The following is a 26,925-nucleotide window of genomic DNA, read 5'->3' on the forward strand; positions in this document are numbered from 1 at the left end:
GGCACACATGGGGTCCCATGAGTCAGAACTGACTCAATGACAACTGGTTATCGTCTAAAAGTTGTATTGGACAGGATAGGGCAGGACAGATTAACAATGAGATAACAAACAACTTCACCGTCTCAGCAGATTAAGAGAACTAAAGTTTTTCTCACTCATATGAATTCTGCTGTGTGTCCGGGAGATTCTCCAGGGCAGCTAGCTGTCTTATACGTGTAGGATTAGCATTCTGGGTAGCTTTGATCATAAAGTAGGCACCTCCTTATGGACATATAGCTTCCAGTATGACCACTGGAGGGGAAGAGTAGGCCCAAGCATCAACTACTGACAATTATATGATCTACTCAGATGTGGTAGGCCCCAGTGGCCTAATGGATAAGGCACTGGCCTCCTAAGCCAGGGATTGTGGGTTTGAGTCCCATCTGGGATACTTTTGGAAACCCTGGTGGCATAGTGGTTAAGAGCTATAGCTACTAACCTAAAAGGTCAACAGTTCAAATCCACTAGGCACTCCTTGGTAACTCTAAGAGGCAGTTCTACTCTGTCATTTACTGTCGCTATGAGTCAGAATCGATTCGATGGCAATGGGTTTGGTTTGGTTTTTTGGTACTCAGATGTGACCCAAGTCACTTCTGCTCACATTTCACAGCCCAAACAAGTCCCATGACTGTGTCTAATTTCAAGAGGGCAGGGAAAAGCTATCTTTCCATGCGTTAGTATGAAGAAATGAACAGATATTGGTAAACAGTAATAACACTGATCAACGTACACCTACTCCTCACTTATTGACTAATTTGTTATCCAATATTTCGCATTTACAACAAGAGTAAAAAATCTACTATCAGCCTATTTTGTGCATTAACGACATATGTCTGGCAGTGACGAATGCTGAGGTGCCAGGTGAGAGTACCGTTGGCTGTGATGGTTAAAGTTATGTGTCAACTGGGCTGGCCATGATTCTCAGTGGTTTGGCAATTATGCAATAATGTAATCATCCTTCATTTTCTCATAATGCCGATTTTCCCACCAAGATCCGGTCTTTGGAACATAACCATGTCAATAAGCGAGGAGTGGGTGTATAGTAAGATAAATATCATAATAACATTTCAAAGAAAGGGCTAAAGAGCTCCCAGAGCAGGAAGCAATCACACTTAGGGTGTCACACAATAAAAGATAACTCTCCTGTTTTTCTGCCAATGGGTGATAGTTTGCCCTTTACTGTTGACTCTTACACAAGTAGAAATTGGTCTTCTGGGGCTCCATATCCACTCCTGGCTCCCAAGCTGGTTGATTTGGTAGAACGCATAAGGCTTCCGCACTTTTCCCATATCTTCATTTGCTCTTTTCTTTCTCTTTTGTGGGTCTCTAATTTGTGACCTGTTGTTGTTGTTGTTAGGTGCCGTCGAGTTGGTTCTGACTCATAGCGACCCTATGCACAACAGAACGAAACACTGCCCGGTCCTGCACCATCCTTACAATCGTTGTTATGCTTGAGTTCACTGTGTCAATCCACCTCGTTGAGGGTCTTCCTCTTTTCTACTGACCCTGTACTCTGCCAAGCATGATGTCCTTCTCCAGGGACTGATCCCTCCTGAACAACATGCCCAAAGTATGTAAGACGCAGTCTTGCCATCCTTGCGTCTAAGGATTTGTGACCTAGGAAAATGGAATCTGTGCAGGAGAGTTTCTGATAAATTTCGGTCTATGTTTCAAGAAGTTCCCATTGCTTCTTTAAGACATAGGTTATTTTACACAAAATTTCGGTGGAATGGTTAACCAAATGACTTAATCTAAGCAATTAATAATATCTCTTTTTTGGAGCTTAGATAATTATGACAGGCATCAGGTGCACCCAGAAATTCAGCATAGGAATAAATGGCAGTTGACCATATTGATGTTACATAGACAGGAGAAAATAGTTCAAGGGTTTTATAGAAAATGAGAACACCACTAAAGTAATAACATTTGAGAAACTTGGGTTTTCATTCTTCCTCTAAGCACACTGGTGAAAGTCGGAAACCTTCAGTGCCTTTCCCATTTGTTTTGTGTTTACTTCTGATCCAATTCTTAATTATAATTCAGTGAGAGTAAAAAGAAGGAGTGACTGCGATGGGTTAAACTGTGTCCCCTCAAAAGATATGTTTAAGTCCTAACCCTTGGTATCTGTGAATGTGCCCTTATTTGGAAGTGGGGTCCTTGAGGATGTAATAAAGTTAAGACAAGATCATATTGGATTAGGGTGGGCCCTAAATCCAATGACTGGTGTCCTTATAAGAAGGACATGTGAAAAGATACAGAGACACACAGAGAGGCAGAGAATGGAGTGATGTAGCTGCAAGCCAAGAACACCGATTGCCAACAATCCCCAGAAGCTGAGAGAGCATGAACAGATTTTCCTTCAGAGCCTCCAGAAGGAACCCACCTTGCTGATACTTGATTTCAGACTTCTGGTCTCCAGAACTGTGAGAGAATAAATTTTAGTTGCTTTTAGCCACCCAGTTACTGCAGCTCTACAAAACTAATAAGGAACTCTGGTGGTGCAGTGGTTACGCTCTCTGCTGCCAACTTAAAGGTGGGCAGATTGAACCCACTAGCAATTCTGCAGGAGAAAAGACCTGGTGATCTGCTACCGTACAGATTAAAAAAAACAAAAAACAAAAAACCGAACCCATTGCCGTGGAGTCGACTCTGATTCATAGCCACCCTATAGAACAGAGTAGAACGGCCCCATAGGGTTTCCAAGGAGTGCCTGGTGGATTCAAATTGCCAACCTTTTGTTAGCAGCCGTAGCACTTAACCGCTATGCCACCAGGGTTTCCCCCCTTATAGATAACAGCCTAGGAAACCCTATGAGGCAGTTCCACTCAGTCCTATAGGGTCGTCATGAGTTGGAATCTACTGGACAGCACACAACAGCAGGAAACTAATACAATGACTGAGAGTCAGATTTGCTAAAAATGGGAAAAAAAATCTTTTTCTTATTTAAAAATTAGAATGATTAAATGATCCCTGAGATGTTTTTGAGTTTCTTGGAAACATGCATTGCTACATAAAAATGTGAGAAATCTCTACACGATCTCTGAAACGTTGTCACCAATCTCTAGAAAATTATGGTATGTACTTTGGGTATTGAAACTGCTCCTAACTTCATCTTTCCTATCCTCCCCTCATCCCATTACTTCTCTTATTTTATATCTTCTTATATTGTTTGTATATCTGTAAACAGCTTCGAATACTTCTCGGAAACAGCAAAACCAACAAAACAGAACAAAACCCACCGCCTTCGAGTTGATTCCGACTCATAGTGACCCTATAGGACAGAGTAGAACTGCCCCACATGGTTTCCAATGAGCGCCTGGTGGATTACAAACAGCCAACCTTTTGGTTAGCAGCTGCTGCCCTTAACTACTATGCCACCAGGGTTTCCAGCAAAGGTATATATAATAAGTGTAATTTCTCCATATTTTCAGAAGTTGGCTGCGTTAAGAACGGGAAAAACTGTTTGCCATATAATATTTTAAAGTGAAAATCAGAATTAAAATATTTTATCCTAATATATGGTTTAAAACACGAGTATTATTTGAGACTATTAAGAAGGAGAATTCAGAAATCAATACGCATTTGAGGTTCAGAAGGAACTGAAGCTAAGCAAATACTACTAAAAAAAATTCCAACGCCTCATAGGGGGCAGTAGAGACTCCTGGAGAGGACGCAGAGCTCAGCCAGTCGGGAGAGGCGGAGTTGGTCTGGGCAGTAGCCGCGCCAGGCCCGGAGAAGCTGTTCCAAGGGTGGAGTGGAGGGGCGGGCTGGGCGGGGGTCCGAGGAAGAGGCGGAGAGGTGATTTCACAGTTATGCTTTTGGAGGCGTTCCTCACCGCCAGCCGGACGGGAGGCGGGGTAGGAGCCTGATTAAAGAAGCGGCCGGGAAGGAAGGAAGGAGCGAGGGAGGGACGGGAACAGTAGGAGGAGCAGCGAGTTGGGCTGCGGCGGCAGGAGCGGCCCCGCGAGGCCACGTTATGTTTTTCTTATTTTCCACTGGGATAGTTCTCGCAAATCCTTTCCGAGGACTGAGCGCGCCGCAGCTCGGCAGCCCCGACCTGCCAGGTGACAGCCGGTCACCCTGGTAGGAGTCAGCTCCTCCCCAAATCCCCCCTCGGGCCCACAGCCCATTCCCCGCCCACAGCCCATTCCCCGCCCAGCCTCCCAGTGCTTGCCCGAGGCCCGAGCGGCGGCCGCAGCCGATCTGCAGCGCTGGAGGAGGCGGCGACCGGCCGCGGCGGGAGGTGGTGGCGTAGGGCCCTCGGCGTTGTTCTCAGATCGGACAGACCCGTGGCGAAGAAAGAAGTCCGGTCCTGAGGCATGTGCTAGAGAAAGAAGGATGCCGATTTAATCCGTCCTCTTTTTTTTTCTCCTTGGAGCCCGGCTGCCGGGCGCTCGCCTCCGTGCCCGCCGCCGGAGCCTCGGACCTGCGTCCGTGGAAGTGCCGCCTGGGGCAGGGGCGCCGAGGCTTGGAGTTCGGTGTCTCACCGCACCGAGGCGGGCGCGGGAGCCCAGTGTGGGAGTTGGCACAGTTTCGGCAGCGCCTTCAGCGCCGGACTTGGGGGCGCGGCGCGCCTGCTGGACCGCCTCGGTGCCCTCCTTAGGCGAGAACTATGGAAACCCCCAGCTGCATTCAGGATGAGCCCTTTCCGCACCCCCTGGAGCCCGAGCCCGGCGCCTCTTCGCAGTCAGCCCCGGGAAAGCCTGGCGAGAAGCGGTTCCGACTGTGGTACGTGGGGGGGTCGTGCCTGGACCGCAGGACCACGCTGCCCATGTTGCCCTGGCTCATGGCCGAGATTCGCCGGCGCAGCCAGAAGCCGGAGGCGGGCGGCTGCGGGGCGCAGCCGGCCCGCGAGGTGCTCCTGGTGCTGAGCTCGCCCCTCCTGCGCTGCGTCCCCGTGCCGGGCGCAGGGGGCCCCGGTCCCACAGCCGCGCAGCCCAACCCGGCGGTGTTCATCTTCGAGCACAAGGCGCAGCATATCTCGCGCTTCATTCACAACAGCCACGACCTCACCTACTTCGCCTACCTGATTAAGGCGCAGCCCGACGACCCCGAGTCGCAGATGGCCTGCCACGTATTCCGCGCCACAGACCCCAATCAGGCAAGAGCTCCGCTCGGAGACGCCGGGGAATGCTCGGGGAGGGGTGGCGCACTGGGGTTGGGTAGCAGGGCCGAAGGGGCTGGGCCCCACTTTTCTGGCGCACTGTGGTCGGGGTACTGGCGCGCGCCCTCCACGTGGCGCGGCTGGAGGGCTCGCTCTACGCTCCCCGCCTCGGTCCCGGAGTCGGGGAAAAGATGTTCCGGGGCTGAGTGGCGGCCAGAGTGGACTGGTCCGAAGGACCAGGGATGAGGAAGAGCAGGGAGACAGAGAACGGTCTCGGAACCAAGGAGGAGCGAACGGGCGCGCGCGAGAAGGACGCAGGAGGGGTGCGCGTCCAGAGAGGATGGCGCTGTTTGGAGGGTGATCGGAGATGGAGACTCCCGGACTTGTGTGTAGTGTGTGTGTGTGTGTGTGTGTGTGTGTGTGCGTGTTTACGAACACGGGAGAGGGTTGAGTTCCTAGAGGCCCTGCGCTCGGTCTGATTCGAGTCCTCCTTCTTAACCCATTTGGCACCTGCGGGTCTCCGATCCTGGAGACTCTTCGAGAGGGGTTTAGGGAATAGTTTACTAGGCGTTGTCAGATTGTCAGCAAAGTACGACGCTGTCTGTAGAGTTGAAGGAAGACTTTTTTTTTGCGGAGAGGGGGAGCAGTTTTTTATACACTCCGGTGGAGACAAAATTAGTACATACTAGGTCCTTTAAAATTCATCCTAGTGGAAGAGCTTTGTATGAAAAGGTCAGAATTTGTTTTTTAATGGTATTTTTTTTTTCAGACGAGCTGTTGTCACCCAACAGTCGACTTCATTTGCTTAGAAACAAGCATGATTCTTTTCTAAACGCTAGAGGAATCTGAACAAAACCTTACCGCGATGATTGTTTCTTAGAAAACAGGCCTTTTCTTAAATGTGTAAAGAGAGTTTTAATATATCAAAAACTCTAAGGTGCTGTTTTTAAGAGGATTAATTATTTAATGTTTGCAAAGTATTTTGAAAGAATAGTGTTGTAAATATAAATAAATAAGGTCTCGGGTTTCACCATGTGGTGGTGCTTTTGGTAGCTGGGAAATTAGTAGTAACAACAATAGGAAACCCTGGTGGCTTAGTGGTTAAGTGCTAGGCTGCTAACTAAAGGATCGGCAGTTTGAATCCTCCAGGCGCTCCTTGGAAGCTCTATGGGGCAGTTCTGCTCTGTCCTACAGGGTCTCTGTGAGTGACTCGACGGCACTAGGTTTTTGGTTTTAAAAACAATAGTCAGATGAAAAAAACAACCTGTAAGTACGGCTTTAATTTTTTCTTTTTTCATAATTCTAATACCTCTAATTGAAAGACTTTCTGGTTCTGTGGTTTTTTCACAAACGGCTTGTAGGTGAACTGACGAAAATAAAAGTTCATTGTCTTAGATATTATCAGTTATTTTGTAAAATAGTTTCATATCTTAATACTCAGTTGTCATTATGAAGAAAGCAACTTTAAATTGTGATCACAGATCCTAACAATGATTAAAGTGAATTTGATATTTATTTGTTCAAGCCCCCTTTTTTTTAAGCTTTTACATGTGTTGAAATTGAGGTACAGCATATTCTTGATTTATTTGTGAAAATTACTAAATCTTCATGGTATTACAGCTTCCTGCTTCTCTCAGTAAGGAGGAATAAATGGCATTTTTCCAGAACTTTAAGAAACCTGTCATTATTTTTGATAGTGCTAATTTCGTGATGGTGTAAAGTTCATCTGTGAGTTGTGGCACTTTGAATTCTCAACAGTGGCTCTTGACTCCTACCTTGACACATTGGTGGGAGGCCAATTTAAAAGATCCTTTTTATTTACCTCCATTATGTGTTTAGGTGCCAGAGGCTGAATGTGCTATTACTTTACAAATAGTAGCACGTTTGGGCTCATTTTCCCCTTCCAGCAGGAGCAACGGAAGCCATATTGTTTTCTGATAAAGAAAGGAAGGGAAAAACTAACTTTCCTGCTTATCTTCATTTCCCAGTTGAATATCTGAATATATGGATTCTTATTTGCTCAGATCCTATAGAATCCCTGGCAGAGGATCATTAATTCAAGGGTCAGATGTGGTCCCCCCAGGGATTATTACCTCCAGCCATAAATCAGGTGTTACCAACTCAAATGTCTGGGAAGAGTGTTGAGTGAGGATGGAGGAGGACTGAATAGCGGGTGACCTTTTTCAAGGTGCCCTTCAGCACTGGCTGGAAATTGCTTTACTTAATGCAACACAAGGCTACTGTTGCCAGAGCTTCTACTTGCCTGAGAGAAGCTGGAAATCTGAATTTTTATGTGAGTGTTCACATGTTAAAATATTAGTGAGTATTTTAAACATTTAAGAATCCTATATGGGCCAGGGAGTCCCTGGGTGGTGCAAGTTAATGTTCTTGTCGGTTAACCAAAAGGCTGGAGGTTCAAGTCCCCCCACAGGTGCCTTAGAAGAATGGCCTGGTGACTCACTTCAGAAAAAGCAGCCACTGAAAACCATATGGAGCACAGTTCTACTCTGACACACAGGGGGTTGCTATGAGTTGGAACCGACTTCATGGCAACTGGTTTTAAAGGGCCAAACTAAACACATCTAAGGATTGTATTCATTGATGGGGGGGAGGGGGAGGGTTTTTTTTTTTCAGTCTCTAGCATAAATATTTGTTGAATAAATGAGTGCAATTTGAAAACAGTCTTCAGGCTTTTGCTACATTTCCTTTTGAACTCCAGAGTTCAATCTATATGGCTGTCATAGTGGGAAGAGTTGTTGGTTGTTGTTAGGTGCCGTCGAGTCGGTACCAACTCATAGCGACCCTGTGCACAACAGAACGAAACATTGCCCGTCCTGTGCCATCCTTACAGTTGTTGTTATGCTTGAGCTCGTTGTTGCAGCCACTGTGTCAATCCACCTTGTTGAGGGTCTTCCTCTTTTCCGCTGACCCTGTACTCTGCCAAGCATGATGTCCTTCTCCAGGGACTCATCCCTCCAGACAACATGTCCAAAGTATGTAAGACGCAGTCTCGCCATCCTTGCCTCTGAGGAGCATTCTGGCCACACTTCTTCCAAGACAGATTTATTTGTTCTTTTGGCAGTCCAATATCCTTTGCCAACACCAGTGGGAAGAGTTAGGACTGAAGTTTTTGAAGAATTTACAAATAAAACTTCCCAAAGTAGTGATTTTGCAGCTGGACTTGTTAAGGGTTGAATTCACTGTAGTCCTGCCATCCAGGAACATACCTCATACAGAATAGGTTCTGTAAAGTTCTGGGCACCCTTGAATTCAGAGGGAAGAAGACCAGCTGTTTGCTTTGCTTCTGAGATCTGCATTTGAAGTGGAGAGTTGTTTATTCGAACTTTAGGGTCATTATTTTAAAACATCCTGTTTTTAGTTTTTAAGCGTTGTCCATAAATGAACAAGGTAGCCTAGAGTGGGAGGCCTGCGAACATTCCCAAATAAGTTGCCTCTGGTTTGTCCCCTTTTCAATGGACCTGTGTGTAGGATGACCATATAATGTATTGTCTAATCTGGCACAGTTTTTATTGTGAAATAGGGAGCCACTAGTAATTAGACTGGTACAAATATAAATCCGGACAATTCTGGGCAAATGGGTGTGTGGTCACCATGGCAAAATGGCAAAGATTGTGTTCGTGCTGGGCCATTGAGTTTGAGAGTTGTGGTTTCTATATAGAAAATAATGATATTTTGCAGAATATCTATTCATATAGCTTTTTGGGATTGGATCTAAATGTAACCTCAGAGATAGAAGTGCAGTGCTCTATCTTGAGTCTGTTGTGGGGAATCTCCGGAGTGATTTGCCCTCTGGTAGGTCACAGTCAATGTAGGTATGTTCATCTGGAGAAGCACTCAGCCAGTATGACCTAATATAGAGCTGTTTTTCCTAGGTGCAAAGAAAGGTAGTGGCCGGAAGCTAATGAACCATTTCCGGGTCAAATATATACATCAACGCAGATTGGACATACAGGTATTTATTCAAACCTGTGTCGTCTTGCACAGGGAGAATGTTGGGCTTACCACATTTCAGCCAAACTTGGATATTTGAGCTAGGAGACAAACCTAAATCCCACTGGTATATATTGGGTCGTGTATTTAGAATTTTTCATGGGGGAACCAAGAATATCTGATTTTCTGTCCCTAGGGAAAATTACTAATATTCTTCAACTATTTGTCTTAAGAGGCTGTCTAGCATTTTATGAATTTTCCCTATTAAGAAGCAGGATTCATTAGTGTTTATAAGTGTTCTTAGAGATAAAAGAGGAGTCCTTAGGTGGTGCAAATGGTTAAGAGCTAGACTACTAGCTGAAAGGTTGGCTGTTCGAATCCATCCAGACAGGCCTGGCAATTCGCTTCCAAAATGTCACAGCCTTGAAAACCTATGGAGCACAGTTCTATTCTGCACACGCGGGGTCTCCATGAGTCAGAATCAACTTGATGGCAACTAGCTAGCAACTAACAACAACAAGAAGGGATAAAAGGTGTTGTCATTTGACATGAGACTCTTTTAACAGCATGATTGTACCTCATACTTAGGAGTGACATTTGAAAAACAAAAACATGGTTGTTCTAACACAATTTTCAGTGATTTGGCTTAGGTATATATTTCTTGCAGCTTGCAAGAATGTATTTCAAAGAGATTTTAGAAATCGTGTTCTTAAAACTAAAAAGTGGATTTGACAGCAGTTCTTTCCAGTTCTAAGTTCTTCGATAATTTTACTTTTGCTTTTAAAATATCAGTTATTTTTCAGTTTTTTTCAAGTAACCATTTTTCAGCATAGGTTTTGTCAATGCGTTTCAACAAGGTTGTTTTTCAGTTCTCTTCCCTAATAATTGATGTCAGTGGCTTTGGGTATATACTAGTTAGAAAACCAGAGAAATAGAAATCTGGAAGTTTTCACATTTCTTTCTGCTTTCTGGGCAATTTGTACTATTTTGGATAGGTAGATACCTCTGGGTTTTTCTGGGCTCTCTCATTTTATCTTGCTGTAATCACTTTTTGTGCTCTCTCCTCCCCCCGAGTTTGAGTTGAAGGTTAGCCTGCCCAGGCTCCACCATGCAGTCTTGAGTGCAGTCTGGGGAGCCAGGATATCTGGCGGAAAGGTGAAAACCTGTGCCCAGAGCCTCCCAGCTCTGAGCGAGCTGCATGGTACAGACTGAGGCTATTCCTTATCAGGCCTTGATTATCATATGCCATTGGTTCTCAAACTTTAGTGTGCAGTAGAATCACCTGGAAGTCTTGTTAAAATTGATTCCTAGACCATTGGACTTTTCAGATTTTGTAGGTCAGGGGTGGGGAGTCTAAGAAGTACTAAAAAGTTCCCAGGTGGAACAAGTACCCTAAATTGTTCATTTAGTTGAGTATATGACTCTTTCTATTCCCTTAAGGAGTCCTGGTGGCGCAGTGGTTAAGTGATTGGCTGCTAACTGAAAGGTCTATGGTTCGAACCCATCAGTTGCTCCGAGGAAGAAGGATGGGCAGTCTGCTTCTGTAAAGATTTACAGCCTTAGAAACCGTATGGGGCAGTTCTGCTCTGTTGTATAGGGTCCCTATGAGTCAGAATTGACTGGACTGCAATGATTTGTTGTGTTACACACTAATGTTAAATTATGATAGTTTTTAGCAAAAATTAAAGCTTGCTTTATTTGCATCCTGAGAAATACAACTGTTCACTAAGGCATGTTGTTGTTAGTTGTTGTTAGCTGCTTTCCAGTTAATTACAACTCTTGGTCATCCCACGTGTGCAGAGTAGAACTGCTCCACAGGGTTTTCAAAGCTGTGATGTTTCCCAAGCAGGTTGAGGCGCCTTTGGCTGGGTTCAGACTGCTAATGTGTCACCTAGTAGTTGAGTGCTTAACCATTTGTGCCACCCATACCCTATTCAAATGTGTTTTGTAAATGGGAAGTGAGTGAATTAATTGCTTGTTGAGGAAATTGATGATTTCTGTGAATTTTATAGAATATGTGGTGTGCTATTTGCTTCAGAAAAAAGATACAAGTTAGAAAAATATCTGCATTTTGTTATCCTGAATATTAAGGAATTCAGGCAAAAAGAAAGTGTTTGGCAATTTGTGACTAAGATGATGGTCAGTCTGAATAATTGTTGCAAACAATCCTAATTACACCTTTTTTTTTTTAAATATAAAATTTATCTTAGGGTCTTTGTTTTACTTAAAACATCTGGGTGGTTATTTTAGAATTCCATTTCACTTGGGCTGTGTTGGCATGTCTAAACCAAGCCAACAGGCAGCAGTTAATAGTATAGGTAATCTCCAACTTACAACTGTTGAAGTTTCAATGAACCACACTTATGACTGTCCATTTTTTTCTTTTTGGGTGCATGTTATTATTAGTGCTATGCACGACATACAATGTTGCAGCGTATAATTTGCTGATGTTACCATTCTCAGATGTTGGCTTGCAGATGTTCACTTTTATGATTTACTGTTCAAAATACTGCTGTAGAGCAGAGGAAAGAAATGCTGAAGAAGAAAGTAATAATGAGGAAGAGGAAGAAGTTAGCTGTCAAAAAATTTTACAGGAAAAGGATTAGCTGAAGTTTTTCTAAACTAAATCGGGGGGTTCAGTTGCTTGAAAACATGGATGTAAACACTAATCGCTTTGCTAATGTTGAAAGGCAGATTTGGGAAGCAGTGAGATGTTACTGTGAAGTAGATGAAGAAAAAAAGAAAATGACCATACAGATACCTCTCATCAATTTTCTGACTAGAAATGCCACCCCCATTCCCAGGGATAATTCAGATGATCCAGAACTTTCCACAAGTGGAGTTATTACTGCAACTGACAAAATGCCAACATTGTCAGTCATCTTCCTCGGTGGGGTAAATTTTTGTGTTTTGTGTATTTTTTTAAATCTATGTATGTATTAAAATATATCTGCATGTTTATATGTAGTGTTTCCAACCCCCAAAGACAAAGATTGGATTTATAAAGATACTGATGATAAAAGGAAATAATAATGAAAACACACACACACACACAAAAGAGGTATTCAACTTATGTTAGAACCAACTTAAGATGGAGTTGTAGGAAAGGAATAATGTAGTAAGTTGGGGACCGCCTATGCTTCTTTATAAAATGAGGAACACGTCAGTCACTATTTAACTTACTACTATATTAAGAATTATTGACCAAGAAGAGGATTTTGTTGAAAATGCAGCCTGCATAAAGTATTAATACAAATTTAATAACTTACTGGGAGGAGTCAGCTAAAGATGTCATTGGCCTGTTACCTTAATGTTGTAATGTGGCACCATACATTGTAGTATATCTTTTGGATAGCTTTTTTTTTATTTTTAAAATTTTCTTGTGCTTTAGGTGAAAGTTTACAGAGCAAATGAGTTTCTCATTCAAAAATTTATACACAAATAGTTTTGTAACATTGGTTGCAATCCCTGCAATGTGTCAGCACTCCTCCCCTTTCTACCCCAGGTTCCCCATTTCCATTTGCCCAGTTTTCCTGTCTCGCCTTCTCATCTTTGCTTTTGGGCAGGTGTTGCCCATTTGGTCTTATGTACTTGATTGATTTAAGAAGCACGTTCTTCACTTGGGTTGTTTATAGGCCTGTCTAATCTTTGGCTGAAAAGCGGATCTTGGGGATGGCTTTAGTTCTGAGTTAGAATGGCATACAGGGGCCATAGTCATGGGGGTTCCTCTAGTCTCTGTCAGACTGGTAGGCCTGGTCTTTTTTGTGAATTTCAATTTTGTTCTACATTTTTGTCCTGCTTTGTCCGGAACCCTGTATTGTGATCCCTGTCAGAGAGGTCGGTGGTGGTAGCCAGGCACCATCTAGTTCTCCTGGGCTCAGGCTGGTGGAGGCTGTGGTTCATGTGGTCCGTTAGCCCTTTGGAGTAATACTTTCCTTGTGTCTTTGGTTTTCTTCATTCTGCTTTGCTCTGGATGAGGTGAGACCAATAGATGTATCTTAGGTGGCCTCTTGCAAGCTTTTAAGATCCTGAATAGCTTTTCAATGAACTTTCTTAACAGCTAACATTTACTGAGCTCTTGCTTAGTGACAGAATTGTTCTCAGTGCTTTTTTAAGATTATCATATTTTATCCTCACAACAACTGTTTCTTGCATTTTGCAAGTGAGAGAACTGAGGTATACAAAGATTAAATGATTTCCCCAATGTCACAAGACCTATAATGGTAGAAGCAGATTCCAATCCAGGTAGACAGATGTTGAAGCCTATCATTATTATTTTTAATTTATAGTGTTTTCTGTGAAAGTTTATAAATCAAGGTAGCCTCTCATACAAAAAGTTACACACCTCGCTATGTACTCCTAGCTGCTCTCTCTCTAATGAGATAGCACATTCCTCCTCTCCACCCTGTATTCCCTATGTCCATTCAGCCAGCTTCTTCTCATCTCCCCTCCAGACAGGAGTTGCCCACATCTTGAGCCATGAAGCTCACTCCTCACCGGTATCATTATCTATCTGTCTTATACTCCAGTCCAGTCCCTGTCTGAAGAGTTTGAAGCCTATTCTTTCATCTACTACTCTAGAATGCAATTGTTGAAAAATTTGTTTCTGTTTGTCAATGCTGTGAGCTTTTATGCTACCACCTTTTCCTCACTCGTATTAAAAACAGACAAAAAACAAACCCATTGGCATCAAGTGGATTCCAACTTACAGTGACCTTATAGGACAGAGCAGAGCTGCCCCATATGGTTTCCAAGGAGTGGCTGGTGGATTTGAATTGCTGACATTCTGGTTAGCAGCCAAGCTCTTAACCACTGTGCTACCAGGGATCCATATTAAAAATACTCATAGTTAAATAAGCTTATTGGTTTTGTAAAATAGTAATGTAGAATGCACGTTTGGATATAGTTATGAGGGCACGTAACAGCAACAACATGTCAGTATGTACTTCTGTTTCAATGCGAGGTAAGAAGTCTGTAATTTGTTAGACTGGTGAAGCTGAACTCAGATGTATTTTTTATTTAGTGTCCTTAGAAATAGCAGTGACATAAACTATGAGAGTCTATTTGTAACTTTTGTATTTGGTAGTTCTAACACATCTAGAGTCACTTGGGAAGACAGGCCTGGCAATCTGCTTCTGGAAGATCATGGCCTTGTAAACCCTATGGAGCAGTTCTACTCTGTACAAATGGGCTCACTGTGAGTCGAAATTGACAGCAACTAACAACAATGGCAATGTAACCACTTTAGCTTAGGATAAAAGATAATAAGGATATGTGTTTAAGAATAAGTATAAGCATGCATTTGAGTATATTCTATTGAGTTATACAGTATGTAAGTATAACAAGGTTATATTTAAATTATAAAGTAGAAATTTTTAAACTATTTATATAGCATGGCACCCTGGTGGTGCAGTGGTTAAGAGCTACAGCTGCTAACCAAAAGGCTGGCAGTTTAAATCCACCAGCCGTTCCTTCAAAACCCTATCTACTCTGTTCTATAGGGTTGTTGTCAGAATGGACTCGACAGTGATAGTTTTTTTTTTTTTTACATATATATATAAAGCATATGTAAAAATGGCGTGGTGGTGTCAGACCACATGGGGGAGGAGAGAGAATCAAGATCAACATCAGCCAAGGCTAGAATTCCTGTGAGGTGCGGGTCAAACATACCTCTACCCTCCAACCTTTTTACCAGTTCTGACACCAGCAGTCCCTCCCATGGCGCTTTCTACTTCTCTGTTGTGTTTGATAATTTGTTGCAGTGGCCACACAGAATTCAAAGTCTACACTCACAGTTATAGGGTTTACTAGGGAAGTAACAGGTTACATACAGTTCAGGATCAGGAGTGACTTGATACAATTCTTGGATCAGGTCAGCTTCTTCTTTGCCATGGCCTAAGGCAGGCCTTCCCCTCAGCTCTCAGGCCCTTGTTCCGGCCTCTGCCCTGCCCTGGCAAGTGTTAACAGATTTTTAGCTCCACCAACAAGTGCCCGGAGACATCCTGCTCTGCCAGTACGCCTTGGCCCAAAGGCATTCAGCTCTCTCTGTCAGTGGGTCAGCAAGCCTAGGTTCGTCCAGTGCCTGGAGGCACCCTACCTCACCAGCAGGCCCCCTGCTGGAAGGTGCTCAGCTCTCTTGCTTGGTGGGTTGACACACCCAATATACCACCTTCCTCTGTGGGCCAGGAAGGCCACCATGCGGCCTTGTGCTCTGCTTTCGCTGTTTCTCTGTTGCCTCTTCTCTCCATCTCTGGTGTTACAGGTCTCTCTGTTTCCCAGGTCTAGGAGGTTCTTAGTGCAGGGACCTAGGGTCCAAACGAGGTGCTCTGCTCTTGGCTCTTCCTCCTGGTGGTGGTGAGGTCCCCTCTTGCTCTTCTGGGATTGGCTGTCTTTAAGCCTAATGCAGTGGCAAAACGACCTCTCCCCTTGTTAGGGTTCCGTACACATTATTTCATGGTCCCACCCCTGCAAGGGTTCCATGCACCTTATTTGCATTCTTAGCAGGGTGCGCAATTCCCTTGGTAGGCCACAAACACTTTATTTGCATAGTTCCACCCAATCACACTGTGGGAGTCACAAGACCGTGGCTAGAAAGGCCCTATTAAGTAATTTACTGCACTGCAGGATATTATTTTGTAATATAAGATATAAAATTGTAAAATATAATTATATAAAGTAAGATTATAAATTATAGGCAGAATGCATCTTACCTTCCTTATAAAACAATAAAGCGTGAAACCTTGGCACTCCTATGTGGGCAGTTCCTGTCTGGAGAGGAGATGAGAGGGCAGAGGGGGTCAGAAGCTGGCTGAATGGACACAAAAATAGAGAGTGGAGGGAAGGAATGTGCTGTCTCATTAGAGGGAGAGCAGCTAGGAGTATATAGCAAGGTGTATATAAATTTTTGTACGAGAGACTGACTTGATTTGTAAACTTTCACTTAGAGCACAATAAAAATTAACAACAACAACAACAACAAAAAAACCCTTGTCGCGAAGTTACGTTATCATAATCACCTGGGTAAACAGAAAAGAACAGAGATGCATGCAGTATGTGAATTTTAAACTTAGGTAGAGCCCAAATGACCTGATCATCTGCTGAACGGTATTACAGGAGTTCAAACGGAGAAAGGTGGTTCCAGAAAAATCATGGGGTACATTGTAGCCTGAATTTGCTGAGGAAATTGTGTTGTAACAGTGGGCAGTATGGTCATGTTGTTTTGGAAATCTTTCATCATTACTGGTTTTATAGCTGTGTTTGTGGTTATTTTGTAGATTTTCTTTGGTTTTAGAGCTATTTAAAAGCTGGAGCTATAAGCCTATAGAGTTTATATCTAGGTTTTTGTGACCATATTTAAATAAAGTAATATTAAAGTAATTACAGTAACACTGGGGAAAAAAATTACAGTGACACTAGGGAAGGGGTGTAAAAATCTGAATTTACCTTTAATAGGGTTCTGAACCACATGTGAGTTTGGAAAACTTCAGGTTTAAATTTCCAGCTGTTTTTTGTCTTCTGATAACCTGTGATTGGATGGCAGAAAGGGACAAAATGTGGAATTAAAATTTCGATGAGCTTAATTTCAGATCATCTTAACACAGGTTTGTGCAGCCCCACCAAAGGGAATGGGGGAAACTATTATTATTTTTAAGTTACTGATCTTTTTTCCAAGTTCCCTTTTGTGCATGAGGTTGAGGTTGGAAAGAGGATCTGTATGTGATCTTCCTGGCTAAAAATAGAAGCCTAAATTTGCTGTCTTGGAAGAAGTACAGCCAGAATGCTCCTTTGAAGCAAGTACGGTGAGACTTCATCTCACATACTTTGGACATGTTATCAGGAGGGACCAGTCCTTGGGGAAGGACATCACACTTAAGGCCCTCAATGAGGTGGATTGACACAGTGGCTGTGAAAATGGGCTCAAACATAGCAACGACTGTGAGGGTGGTTTAGGACCGGCAGTGTTGTGTTCTGTTGTACATAGGGTCGCTATGAGTTGGAACTGACTTGATGGAACCTAACAACAACAAATTTGCTGCTCCAGTTCATTTATTTTGTGGATCCCCTTAACCAGTTGAATCGTCTCCACTTTATGGGTTTTGTGTATTTTCACACAAATTTCTAAAATTCTCCAAGTTAGATTCATGGGACCTTGTACTATTAATATTATATATTTCACGAGTAGTGTATTATCAATTTCAAATTCTAGGTCAAACACAGTGCTTCTGGTAAAACAAGTCAGGTAGGTTTTTGTATCTCACAGTTGTATTTTCATGTACATATTCAATAATGGTTTGTGTAATCTGGGCAGATACATTTATATCATAGGCCTTTTATAGGTCAATAAGCAAATCTGTTGTCTGGCCCCAGTTGACTCCCAGCCTTTTCAAACCTACTTCTTGCCATTGTTCCTGCCGTTTAATTCCCATTGGTTAGGCAGCCTGAGAAATTTCCCCTGAAATTAAAGTGACGGCTTTCCTGCATGGTTATCCAAATATTTCTTCCTCCTAGATCATCAGTAGCATGCTCTTTATAGCTTTTGGCACACCTCATTTCTCCATGTTGGACCTTCCTGGATCCTGCTGCTCACTTTCAAGACTACCCAATGCCTTTTGCCTAACTTGAGCACTGTGCACTGCTGCCTGATCGGATTTCCTTTTTGAGAGAGGATCTGGTTTCTGGTCCTCACCCCATCCTGTTGACTCCTTCGAAGGCTGTTAACCATTTATCTACAGATTTTGTTTTGGTTTTCATATGGAATTTTGCAAAGGCCTGTTGGCATAAACAGAGCCTGATGGTGGAGTAGGTGGGTGGGCATGACCCCTCTGCATCCATCTGTAGTTCTTTTATCTAATTTGAGGTAGAGTCAATGGGTAGATCTCCGTCCAGTTTCTAATAGCAATGTTAAAACAGTATGAAAACTAGTGTTACATTCTATTTCTAGATACCGCTTTGTGTTTTAACTTTTTCGTGTTGATCCTAAATCTTTTCCAGTGGACAAATTACTCTGTTAAAATAATAATGGCAAAAAAAAAAAAAAAAAAGTGACTTTGCTTGTTCTGCACACTCTCTTCATTTCAGCTATACGGGTCTTTTTTCTACAAGTCAGAAAAGAAGCATGTGTGGCTCCCATTTTTTGCTGGATTAGCTTTTTCTCCTGCTCAAGTCTCTGCTAGATGTTACTTCCTCAGAATGGCCTCCAGGGACCCTATATCTAAAGTAAATATTCCACTTCTAGCGCCTTGCTTCCTTTTCGGCACTTATACATTTAAAATTATTATTTTTAAAAATAGTTCTTGGGGGTTCTGTCACCACCTTTGGAGTCTGGGGTGGTGTAAATGGTTAATATGCTCAGCTGCTAACCAAAAGCTCGGTGGCTAGAGTTCACCCAGAGGCACCTGGGAAGAAAGACCTTGTGATCTACTTCTGAAAAATCACCCAGTGAAAATCCTGTGGATTGCGTTTCTACTCTGACACACATGAGGTCACCATGAGTTGCAGTCGGCTCGATGGGAACTGGTTCTGGTCACTACCTCTAGAATGTAAGTTTTGCAGAGGGAGAGAGCTCTTGTTTGTTCATACTGCATCCCCAGGACCGAGTTCTGTAACGGGTTCATATCAACAAATTTCGATTGAGTAAAAATTTGTTCCTTGCCCTCAAGGAATTTAAGTCCGTGAGTGGAGTTTAAAAGTCTCCTGGAAGGATATGCTCTAATACTTGTTGCCTGTAGCTGTCATTGTCTTTAACAAGTGTTGATTATCTTTTGTGTGTACGATATTATTTTTTGTTATAAATGTTTATAATTTTAAAGACACCTTGCTGTTTGTAGGCAGGTGCGTTTGTATATGTAAATTACGTAGTTTCTGAAAATATTTTATAGCCTAATTTGAGATGAGTTTTTAAATTTTTTTCCTGTCAAAACAAGGGAGCCCTGGTGGTACAATGGCTAAGCGCTCGGCTGCTAACCAGCCCAGCAGATCTGTGGGAGAAAAGACCTGGTAATCTGCTCCCGTAAAGTTTTCAGCCTTGGAAACCCTATGGGGCAGTTCTGCTCTGTCCTATGGGGTCACTATGAGTTGACGTCCACTCATGGCACACAACAACAGCCATAACATGCGTTTTACTAAAGCTGCAATCTCTGCAGCCTTCTTTCTGAATAAAGTTAATCGAGCATTAGGCGATCTGGGAAATGATGAGCAAGAGTGATGCTGTGAATAAGGCCTTGCAATATTGGATTAGTTTTCAGTTGTGAGGTTACTGTTTAAGCTTCTCAGTGAAAACGTGATCTCACCAGGAAAACTGTGTAGTTCCACAATGCTTGGCAGTGGCTTCTGACAGTTTTTGCTCCCCAAATCTAAAGTAGACCATTTTCTTAGGCCGTGATTCTTAAGCCTTATCCTGACAAATGGGCAGGGTAGACCTAAGAGGTGTCTCAAATTCATTTTAAATGAAAAAAGGAAAATGAGAAGAGAGGAGATCTACCTGGGGGAGACCATGGTGGGTGGGTGGGGGAACAACAACTCTGGGCAGTGTTCACAGTGAACTATTGACTGATAAAAAGATATAGGATTTGCATTCTGGATTTGTTTGAGTCGGGCAGCATGCCCTTGAGACAGATGAATCACTGCCCTTGTGTTAATTTTATCTAATGTTTGTCATAAGAACTGTTGATAGATTGATTATAGTTTTCAGTGGCCGCTGGGGCATGAGGCTAGTTACAAGTAAGGTGGAATTCATTGCTCTGTAATAGTCTCATTGGTTGGGTTTCTATTTTAAGGAAACAATTACACAAGGAAAAATTTTATTTTTTTAAAATAAAGATTAAAAAACGACACAGTCATATGCCTTTTTTTTTTTAAAAAAAATGATTGTTTTAGGTGAAAGTTTACAGAGCAAATTAGTTTGTCATTCAAAAATTTATTCACAAATTATTTCATGACATTGGCTGCAATCCCCGTAATGTGTCAGCACTCTCCCCCTTTCCCTTTCTACCCTGGGTTCCCCATTTCCATTTATCCAGTTTTCTTGTCCTTCTTGCCTTCTCATCTTTGCTTTTGGGCAGATGTTGCCCATTTGATCTCATATACTTGATTGACCTGAGAAGCACGTTTCTCACGTGTGTGTTATTTGCTTTATAGGTCTGTCTAACCTTTGGCTGAAAGTTGGACTTTGGGGTGGCTTTTGTTCTGAGTTCGAAGGTGTCCGGGAGCCATAGTTTAGAGGGTTTCTTCAGTCTCAGATGAACAATTCTTGTTTTTTATGTGAATATGAATTTTGTTATACATTTTTATCCTGCTCTGTCAAGGACCCTCTATTGTGATCCCTGCTAGAGTGGTAGGTGGTCGTAGCTGGGTACCATATAGTTCTTCTGGGCTCAGGCTGGTGGTTCATGTGGTCCATTAGCCCTTTGGACTAATATTTTCCTTGTGTCTTTGGTTTTCTTCATTCTTCTTTGCTCTGGGTGGGATGGGACCAATAGATGTATCTCAAATGGCCGCTCACAAGCTTTTAAGACCCCAAACGCTACTCACCAATGTAGCATGTGGAACGTTTTCTTTATGAACTCTGTTAATGCCAGTTGACCTAGATGTCCCTTGAGACCATGGTCCCCAGCCCTCAGCCCCAGTAACTCAGTTCCTCAAAGTGTTTGGATGTGTCTAGGGCCCTCATGGCGCAGTGGTTAAGAGCTTGACTGCTAACCAAAAGGTCAGCAGTTTGAATCTACCAGCCGCTCCTTGGAAACCCTAAAGGGCAGTTCTACCCTGTCCTATAGTGTTGCTATGAGTTGGAATCGACTTGACAGCAACAGGTTTTTAGGAGGCTTCTGTAACCATGCCCCCTTTGTGCTCTGTTATATATATGAATATACATGTTGTACATACAGATATGTATGTAAAAATATCTACAGCCTAACCTAAATACGTATGTGGGTAGGGTCGCTATGGGTCGGAATTGACTCTATGGCAATGGGTTTGGTTTTTTTGGTTTTGATATTCTCCTATACACCTTCCTCCCTCTATTCAGCATATGTACCCGCTTATAAGTCATTATTTGTTTTTACTGTGTTATAGGGTTGTATATGCGGTAGTATTTACTGTGGTTGCCTCTTTCTTTTTTTTTTTTCTGTGTTCCTCTAAGTGTCTTCCTCTGCTTTAAGACAGGTTGTGCTGACTTCCCCTATATTACGTGTTGTTTTTCCCTTCACCAAAGTTAACACTCGTCTACTATCTAGTTAGTAATTTCCCTTCTCCCCTTGTAACCATCAAAGATCATTTCTTTCTGTGTGTAAACCTTTTCGTGAGTTTTTATAATAATGGTCTCATACAATATTTTTCCTTTTGTGATTGACTTATTTCACTCAGCATAATGCCCTCCAGATTCATCTATGTTGTGAGATGTTTCGTGGATTCATCATGTTTTATGTTGCATAGTATTCTGTGTGTGTGTGTGCCATAATTTGTTTATCCATTCGTCTGTTGATGGGGACTTAGGTTGTTTCCATCTTTTTGCTATTGTGCATAATGCTGCACTGAACATGGGTATGCATATGTCTATTCGTGTGACAGCTCTTATTTCTCTAGGGTGTATCCCTAGGAGTGAGATGGCTGGATCATATGGTATTTCTATTTCTAGCTTTTTAAGGAAGTGCCATATTGTATTCCATAGTGGTTGTACCATTTTACATTCCCACCAGCAGTGAATTAGAGTTTCAGTCTCCCCACAACCAAAGCCAGCATTTATTTTCTGAATTTTTGGTCAGTGCCATTCTTGCAGGGGTGAGATGATATCCCATTGTGGTTTTGATTTGCATCTCTCTAGTGGCTAATGATCATGAGCATTTTTTCTTGTATTTGTTGATTCCCTGAATGTCCTCTTTGGTGAAGTGTCTGTTCATTTCCTTTGCCCATTTTGTGATTGTGTTGCTTGTCTTTTTATTGAGTTGTTTTCTGTGTATTTTAGAGATTAAAACTTTATCAGATATGTCATTGCCAAAGATTTTTTCCCAATCTGTACGTTCTCTTTTTACTCTCTTGGAAAAGTCTTTTGATGAGCGTAAGTATTTAATTTTTAGGAGGTCCCAATTACCTGGTTTATCTTCTGGGGTTTGTACCTTTTTAGTTATGCTTGATATGCTGTTTATGCCATAAATTAGGGCCCCTAGTGTTGTCCCTATGTTTTCTTTCATTAACTATATAATTTTAGGTTGTACATTTAGGTCTTTGACCCATTTTCAGTTAGTTTTTGTGTATGGGGTGAGGTATAGATCTTGCTTCATTTTTTTGCAAATAGGTATCCGGTTTTGCCAGCACCATTTGTTGAAGAGATTATCTTTTCCCCATTTATTGGACTTTGACCCTTTGTTGAAAATCAGATGTTCGTAGATGGATCGATATATTTGTGGGTTCCCAATTCTGGTCTATGTGTCTGTCGTCATACTAGTACCAGGCTGTTTTCACTACTATAGCTGTATAGTAGGTTCTGAGATTGGGTAGTATGAGACCTCCTTTTTTTTCTTTTTCAGTAATGTTTTACTCATCCGGGCCTCTTTCCTTTCCATATAAAGTTGATTAGTTTTTCCACCTGGTTAAAGAATGTTGTTGAAATTTGGATCGGGATTGTGTTGTATCTATAGATTGCTTTGAGTAGTATTGACATTTTCACAATGTTAAGCCTTCCTATCCGTGAACATGGTATGTTTTTCTATTTGAGGGTCTCTCTTTTTTTCTTGCTGTAGTGTTTTGTAGTTTTCTTTGTATAAGTCTTTTACATCCCTAGTTAGGTTTAGTCTGAAGTATTTTATCTGTTGGGGGGCTATTGTAAATGGTATTGTTTTCCTGATTTCCTTTTCAGAGTTCTCTTTGTTACTGTAGAGGAATCCAACTGAGTTTTGTACATTGATCTTGTACCCTGCCACTTTTGTTGAATCCTTCTGCTAGTTCCGATAGCTTTCTTGTGGATTCTCTGCGATTTTCTGCATATGGGATCATATCGTCTGTGAATAGGGATAGTTTTACATCTTCCTGACAAATTTGGATGCCCTTTTTGCCTTTCTTGTCTTACTGCTCTAGCTAAGACTTCCAGTACAGTGATGCATAAAACTGGTGATAAAAGGCATATTTCTCTGGTTACTGTTCTCAGGGGGAATGCTTTCAGCCTCTTTCCATTGAGAATAATGTTGGCCCTTGGTATTGAGTATATGTCCTTAATTATGTTGAGAAATTTCTCTTCTATTCCTATTTTGGTGAGAATTTTTATTAGGAATGCGTGTTGAACTTTATCATATGCCTTTTCTGCATCAATTGAGATGATCATGTGATTCTTTTCCTTTGTTTTATTTATGTGGTGAATTATGTTGATTGATTTTCTAATGTGGAACCATCCTTGATACCTGCTATGAATCTCACTTGGTCATGATTTTTTTTTTTTTTTTAAATATGCTGTTGGATTCTATTGGCTAGAATTTTGAGAATTTTTGTGTCAGTGTTCATGGGGGGTATTGGTCTATAAGTTTCTTATTTAGTGATGTCTTTGCCTGGCCTTGGCATCAGGGTTATGTCGGCTTCATGGAACGAATTCGGGAGTGTTTCTTCCTTTTCTATGTCCTGAAATTGTTTGAGTAGTATTGGTGACATCTCTTCTCTGAATGTTTGGTATAATTCTCCAGTGAAACTCTCTGGGTCAAGGCTTTTTCATTGGTAGTTTTTTTTGATGACCTCTTCCATTAGTCGTATGTCTTTTAAATACGGGTTCTTGTCTCTACTTCCAGTTTTTCTCCTCAGGCAGCTCATGTGAGCACTGCCTATCTCTATACTTTCTTCAGTGTTTGCTTCCTCACACAAGGTAGGAAACTGCCTTTATAGTAATGGGTTGTCTTAGTCCTCTAGTGCTGTTGTAACAGAAATACCACAAGAAAAGCTTATTTTCTCACAGTAAAGTAGGCTAAAAGTCCAAATTGAGGGCGTCAGCTCCAGGGGAAGGCTTTCTGTCTCTGTCGGCCTTTTGCTCAGTCTTCCCCCAGACTAGGAGCTTCTCTGCACAGGGACCTGGGGTATAAAGGACATGCTCTGCTCCTGGCACTGCTTTCTTGGTGATATGAACCCCCTGACTCTCTGCTCACTTCTCTCTTTTATATCAAGAGATTGCCCCAAGACAATCCAATCTTGTAGGTTGAGTGCTGCCTCACTAACACAACTGCTGGCCACCCTCCCTCAATAACAGTATAGAGACAGGATTTATAACATATAGGAAAATCATCCAATGCCGGGAATCATGGCCCAGCCCAGTTGATACACACATTTTTGGGAGGACATAATTCAATCCATGACATGGGTCCTAACCAGTTTTCCTTTTGTTTTATTGGTGAAACAGTGCTGTGTCTTACATGTGAGCTTCTCTGTTTTGTCCTCGTCTTTTACTAATAATTGAAGTGATCTTTGAATACCTGTTCTCCATTACTGTGCTTGGACTGAAGACATAGCTGTCACTGATGGTGCATTGTTCAAAACAGCAAATATACTTGCTTATTAAGGCAGAAGGCAAATATTTAAATAGACAGTTTCGTAACATGTTTGCCCATTTACTAAGGTCTCCTCCTCCTTCCCCAGATTAGAAGATATACCCACAAGTAACTTGTGTGAAGGTACAAACTGTAACGTACATATCGAGTGTGAGATCGAGTATGAGTTGATGTTTGTTAGCATTGGATTTGAGTCATAATACATTACCCCATTTACTTAACCCATCAGGGTAATAGCATTTGTGTACGTTTGATTGTATTAATTAGTAGTTTCTCTGGAAAACTTGGAAACCCTGGTAGCGTACTGGTTAAGAGCTACAGTTGCTAACCAAAAGGTCAGCAGTTCGAATCCACCAGGCGCTCCTTGGAAACCGTATGGGGCAATTTTACTCTGTCCTATAGGGTCGCTATGAGTTGGAATCGACTCGACGGCAACGGGTTTGGTTTTTTTGTTTTTCTGAAAAACTTGTTTCCTATGATTTTTCTTCTGAGAACAGAATTTATTCTGGACATTGGCAGTGGGAACCGACATATGTGGTCCCTGAAGTTTTATTCTTAGCTGCTTATGTTTTTTAGGTGATTTATTTTTAAAAGCTGTGCTGACACCATGAAGGAGAATTTTAACAAACTCTTGGATGTACTACTTGTTACAAAAAAACTTGTTACAAGTTGCCATCAAATCAGGTCACCTCTGGCTCATGGTGACCTTATGTACAACAGAATGAAATAGTGTCCGGTTCTGCATCATCCTTGCAGTGGTTGGTATGTTCAGGCTCATTGTTGCAGCAATTGTGCTAATTCATCTCACTGGGGTCTTCCTTGCCCTTGCTGGGCCTCTGCTTCACCGAATACAATGTCCCTCTCTAGTACTTGTTTTTCCAGATGACGTGCCCAAAGCAAGTTGTGCATAGGGTTTTCATTGACTAATTTTCATTAGTAGATCACCGGTCTTTTCTTCCTAGTCTGTCTTAGACTGGACGGTTTGTTGAAATCTGTGCACCATGGCTGACCCTGCTGGTATTCGAAGTACCAGGGGCATAACTTTCAGCATCACAGCAACACACAGGCCACCGCAGTGCCACAAATCGACAGACAGGAGGGGCTTGGATATTGTTGGATTTCTGTAATTCAAATGAAAACTTTGAATGGATATTGTTGCTGTTAGTAGCTGTTGATTTGATTCTGACTCATGGCAACCCCATGTGTGCAAAGTAGAACTCCATAGGATTTAAAAAAAATTTTGTCGTTGTTGAGAATATACGCTGCAAAACATACACCGACAGTTTCTATGTGTACCATTTAGTGATATTGATTACTTTGTGCAACCATTCTCACCCTCCTTTTCTGAGTTGTCCCTCCCCCATAAGCATAGACTTACTGCCCCTGAAGATTACTATGGAACCTTACAAGTAGCTGTTGTCACTTTGATCCTATATGGATAGTTCTTAAAAGAGCATAATACTTCAGACATTTTTTACTAGTTAAGCTAAACTACTCTTTGGTTTTAAGGAGATTTCAGGGGATATTTTTGGTTTAAGGTTTAAAGAGTATCTCAGGGCAGTCATTTTGGAGGTTCATCCAACCTTCATGGCTCCAGGAAGTCTAGAGTGTATGAGAATTTGAAACTCTGTTCTGCATTTCCCCCCCTTTGATCAGGATTCTTCTATGGAATCTTTGATCAAAATGTTCAGTAATAGTAGCCAGGCACCATCCAGTTCTTCTGGTCTTATGTTAAAGGAGGCAGCATAGGGTTTTTAAGGCTGTAGCCTTTCGGAAGCAGATTACCAGGCCTGTCTTCCAAGATGCCTTTGGGTCAGTGTAAACTGCCAAGCTTTTGGCTGGTAGTTGAATGTTTAACTGTGCCACCCAGGGGCTCAGAAAGAAAAAATCGTTAATATGTGTTGAATATCCTCATCAGTACCTGATACTGCAGAGGGTTTTATATATGTTTTCAGTTTTTGATTCTTGCTGTCAATGAATGCAAAGTCTAAGGCAAACAGGGTAAATGCAGGAAAATCCCGTCCTTAACTCACATCATTCTCTGTTTTTAAGGGTGTTCACATATGATCTTTCTCAAAAAAAGTGGCTGATTTCTGCTTGAGTTTTCATGTGCTGTTGGTGGCTTTGCAAAAGAGGAAAACACTTATTGACAGTTCCGGTGTGGCTATAGGGGGCAGAGATAACAGCCCTCCAGCTAGAGAAGTCGGACTGGGCTGGACACAAGAGACCGAAGGTCTGGACCTGACTCCTTTCTGGTTAGTCATATGAACGCAATCAATTGGTTAATCTCTCTGGGTCGTGATTTTTCTAGCTGTT

At 42.2% G+C, this 26,925-nt stretch overlaps 1 protein-coding gene and 1 non-coding gene across 4 annotated transcripts in view; both read left to right on the forward strand.

The window, feature by feature from the left end:
* Nucleotides 1–357: 357 nt before the first annotated feature.
* TRNAR-CCU (transfer RNA arginine (anticodon CCU)) lies at nt 358–430 on the forward strand. Its single transcript has one exon. It is a non-coding gene; the product is annotated as a tRNA-Arg (tRNA).
* Nucleotides 431–3,941: 3,511 nt separating this feature from the next.
* Nucleotides 3,942–26,925, forward strand: part of TBC1D4 (TBC1 domain family member 4) — a 240,840-nt gene continuing 217,856 nt past the window's right edge. For 2 of the 3 annotated variants that reach the window (XM_010589408.3, XM_023547295.2), the window contains exon 1: nt 3,943–5,140. In XM_010589408.3, the coding sequence (XP_010587710.2) occupies nt 4,652–5,140 (489 nt within the window). In that variant the 5' untranslated portion in view covers nt 3,943–4,651. Of the gene's footprint in view, nt 5,141–26,925 lie in introns of all 3 variants that reach the window. The other variant, XM_023547297.2, reaches the window with a different exon arrangement.

The sequence above is a fragment of the Loxodonta africana genome, chromosome 17 (genome assembly GCF_030014295.1).
Source record: "Loxodonta africana isolate mLoxAfr1 chromosome 17, mLoxAfr1.hap2, whole genome shotgun sequence".
NCBI classification, from domain to species: domain Eukaryota; kingdom Metazoa; phylum Chordata; class Mammalia; order Proboscidea; family Elephantidae; genus Loxodonta; species Loxodonta africana.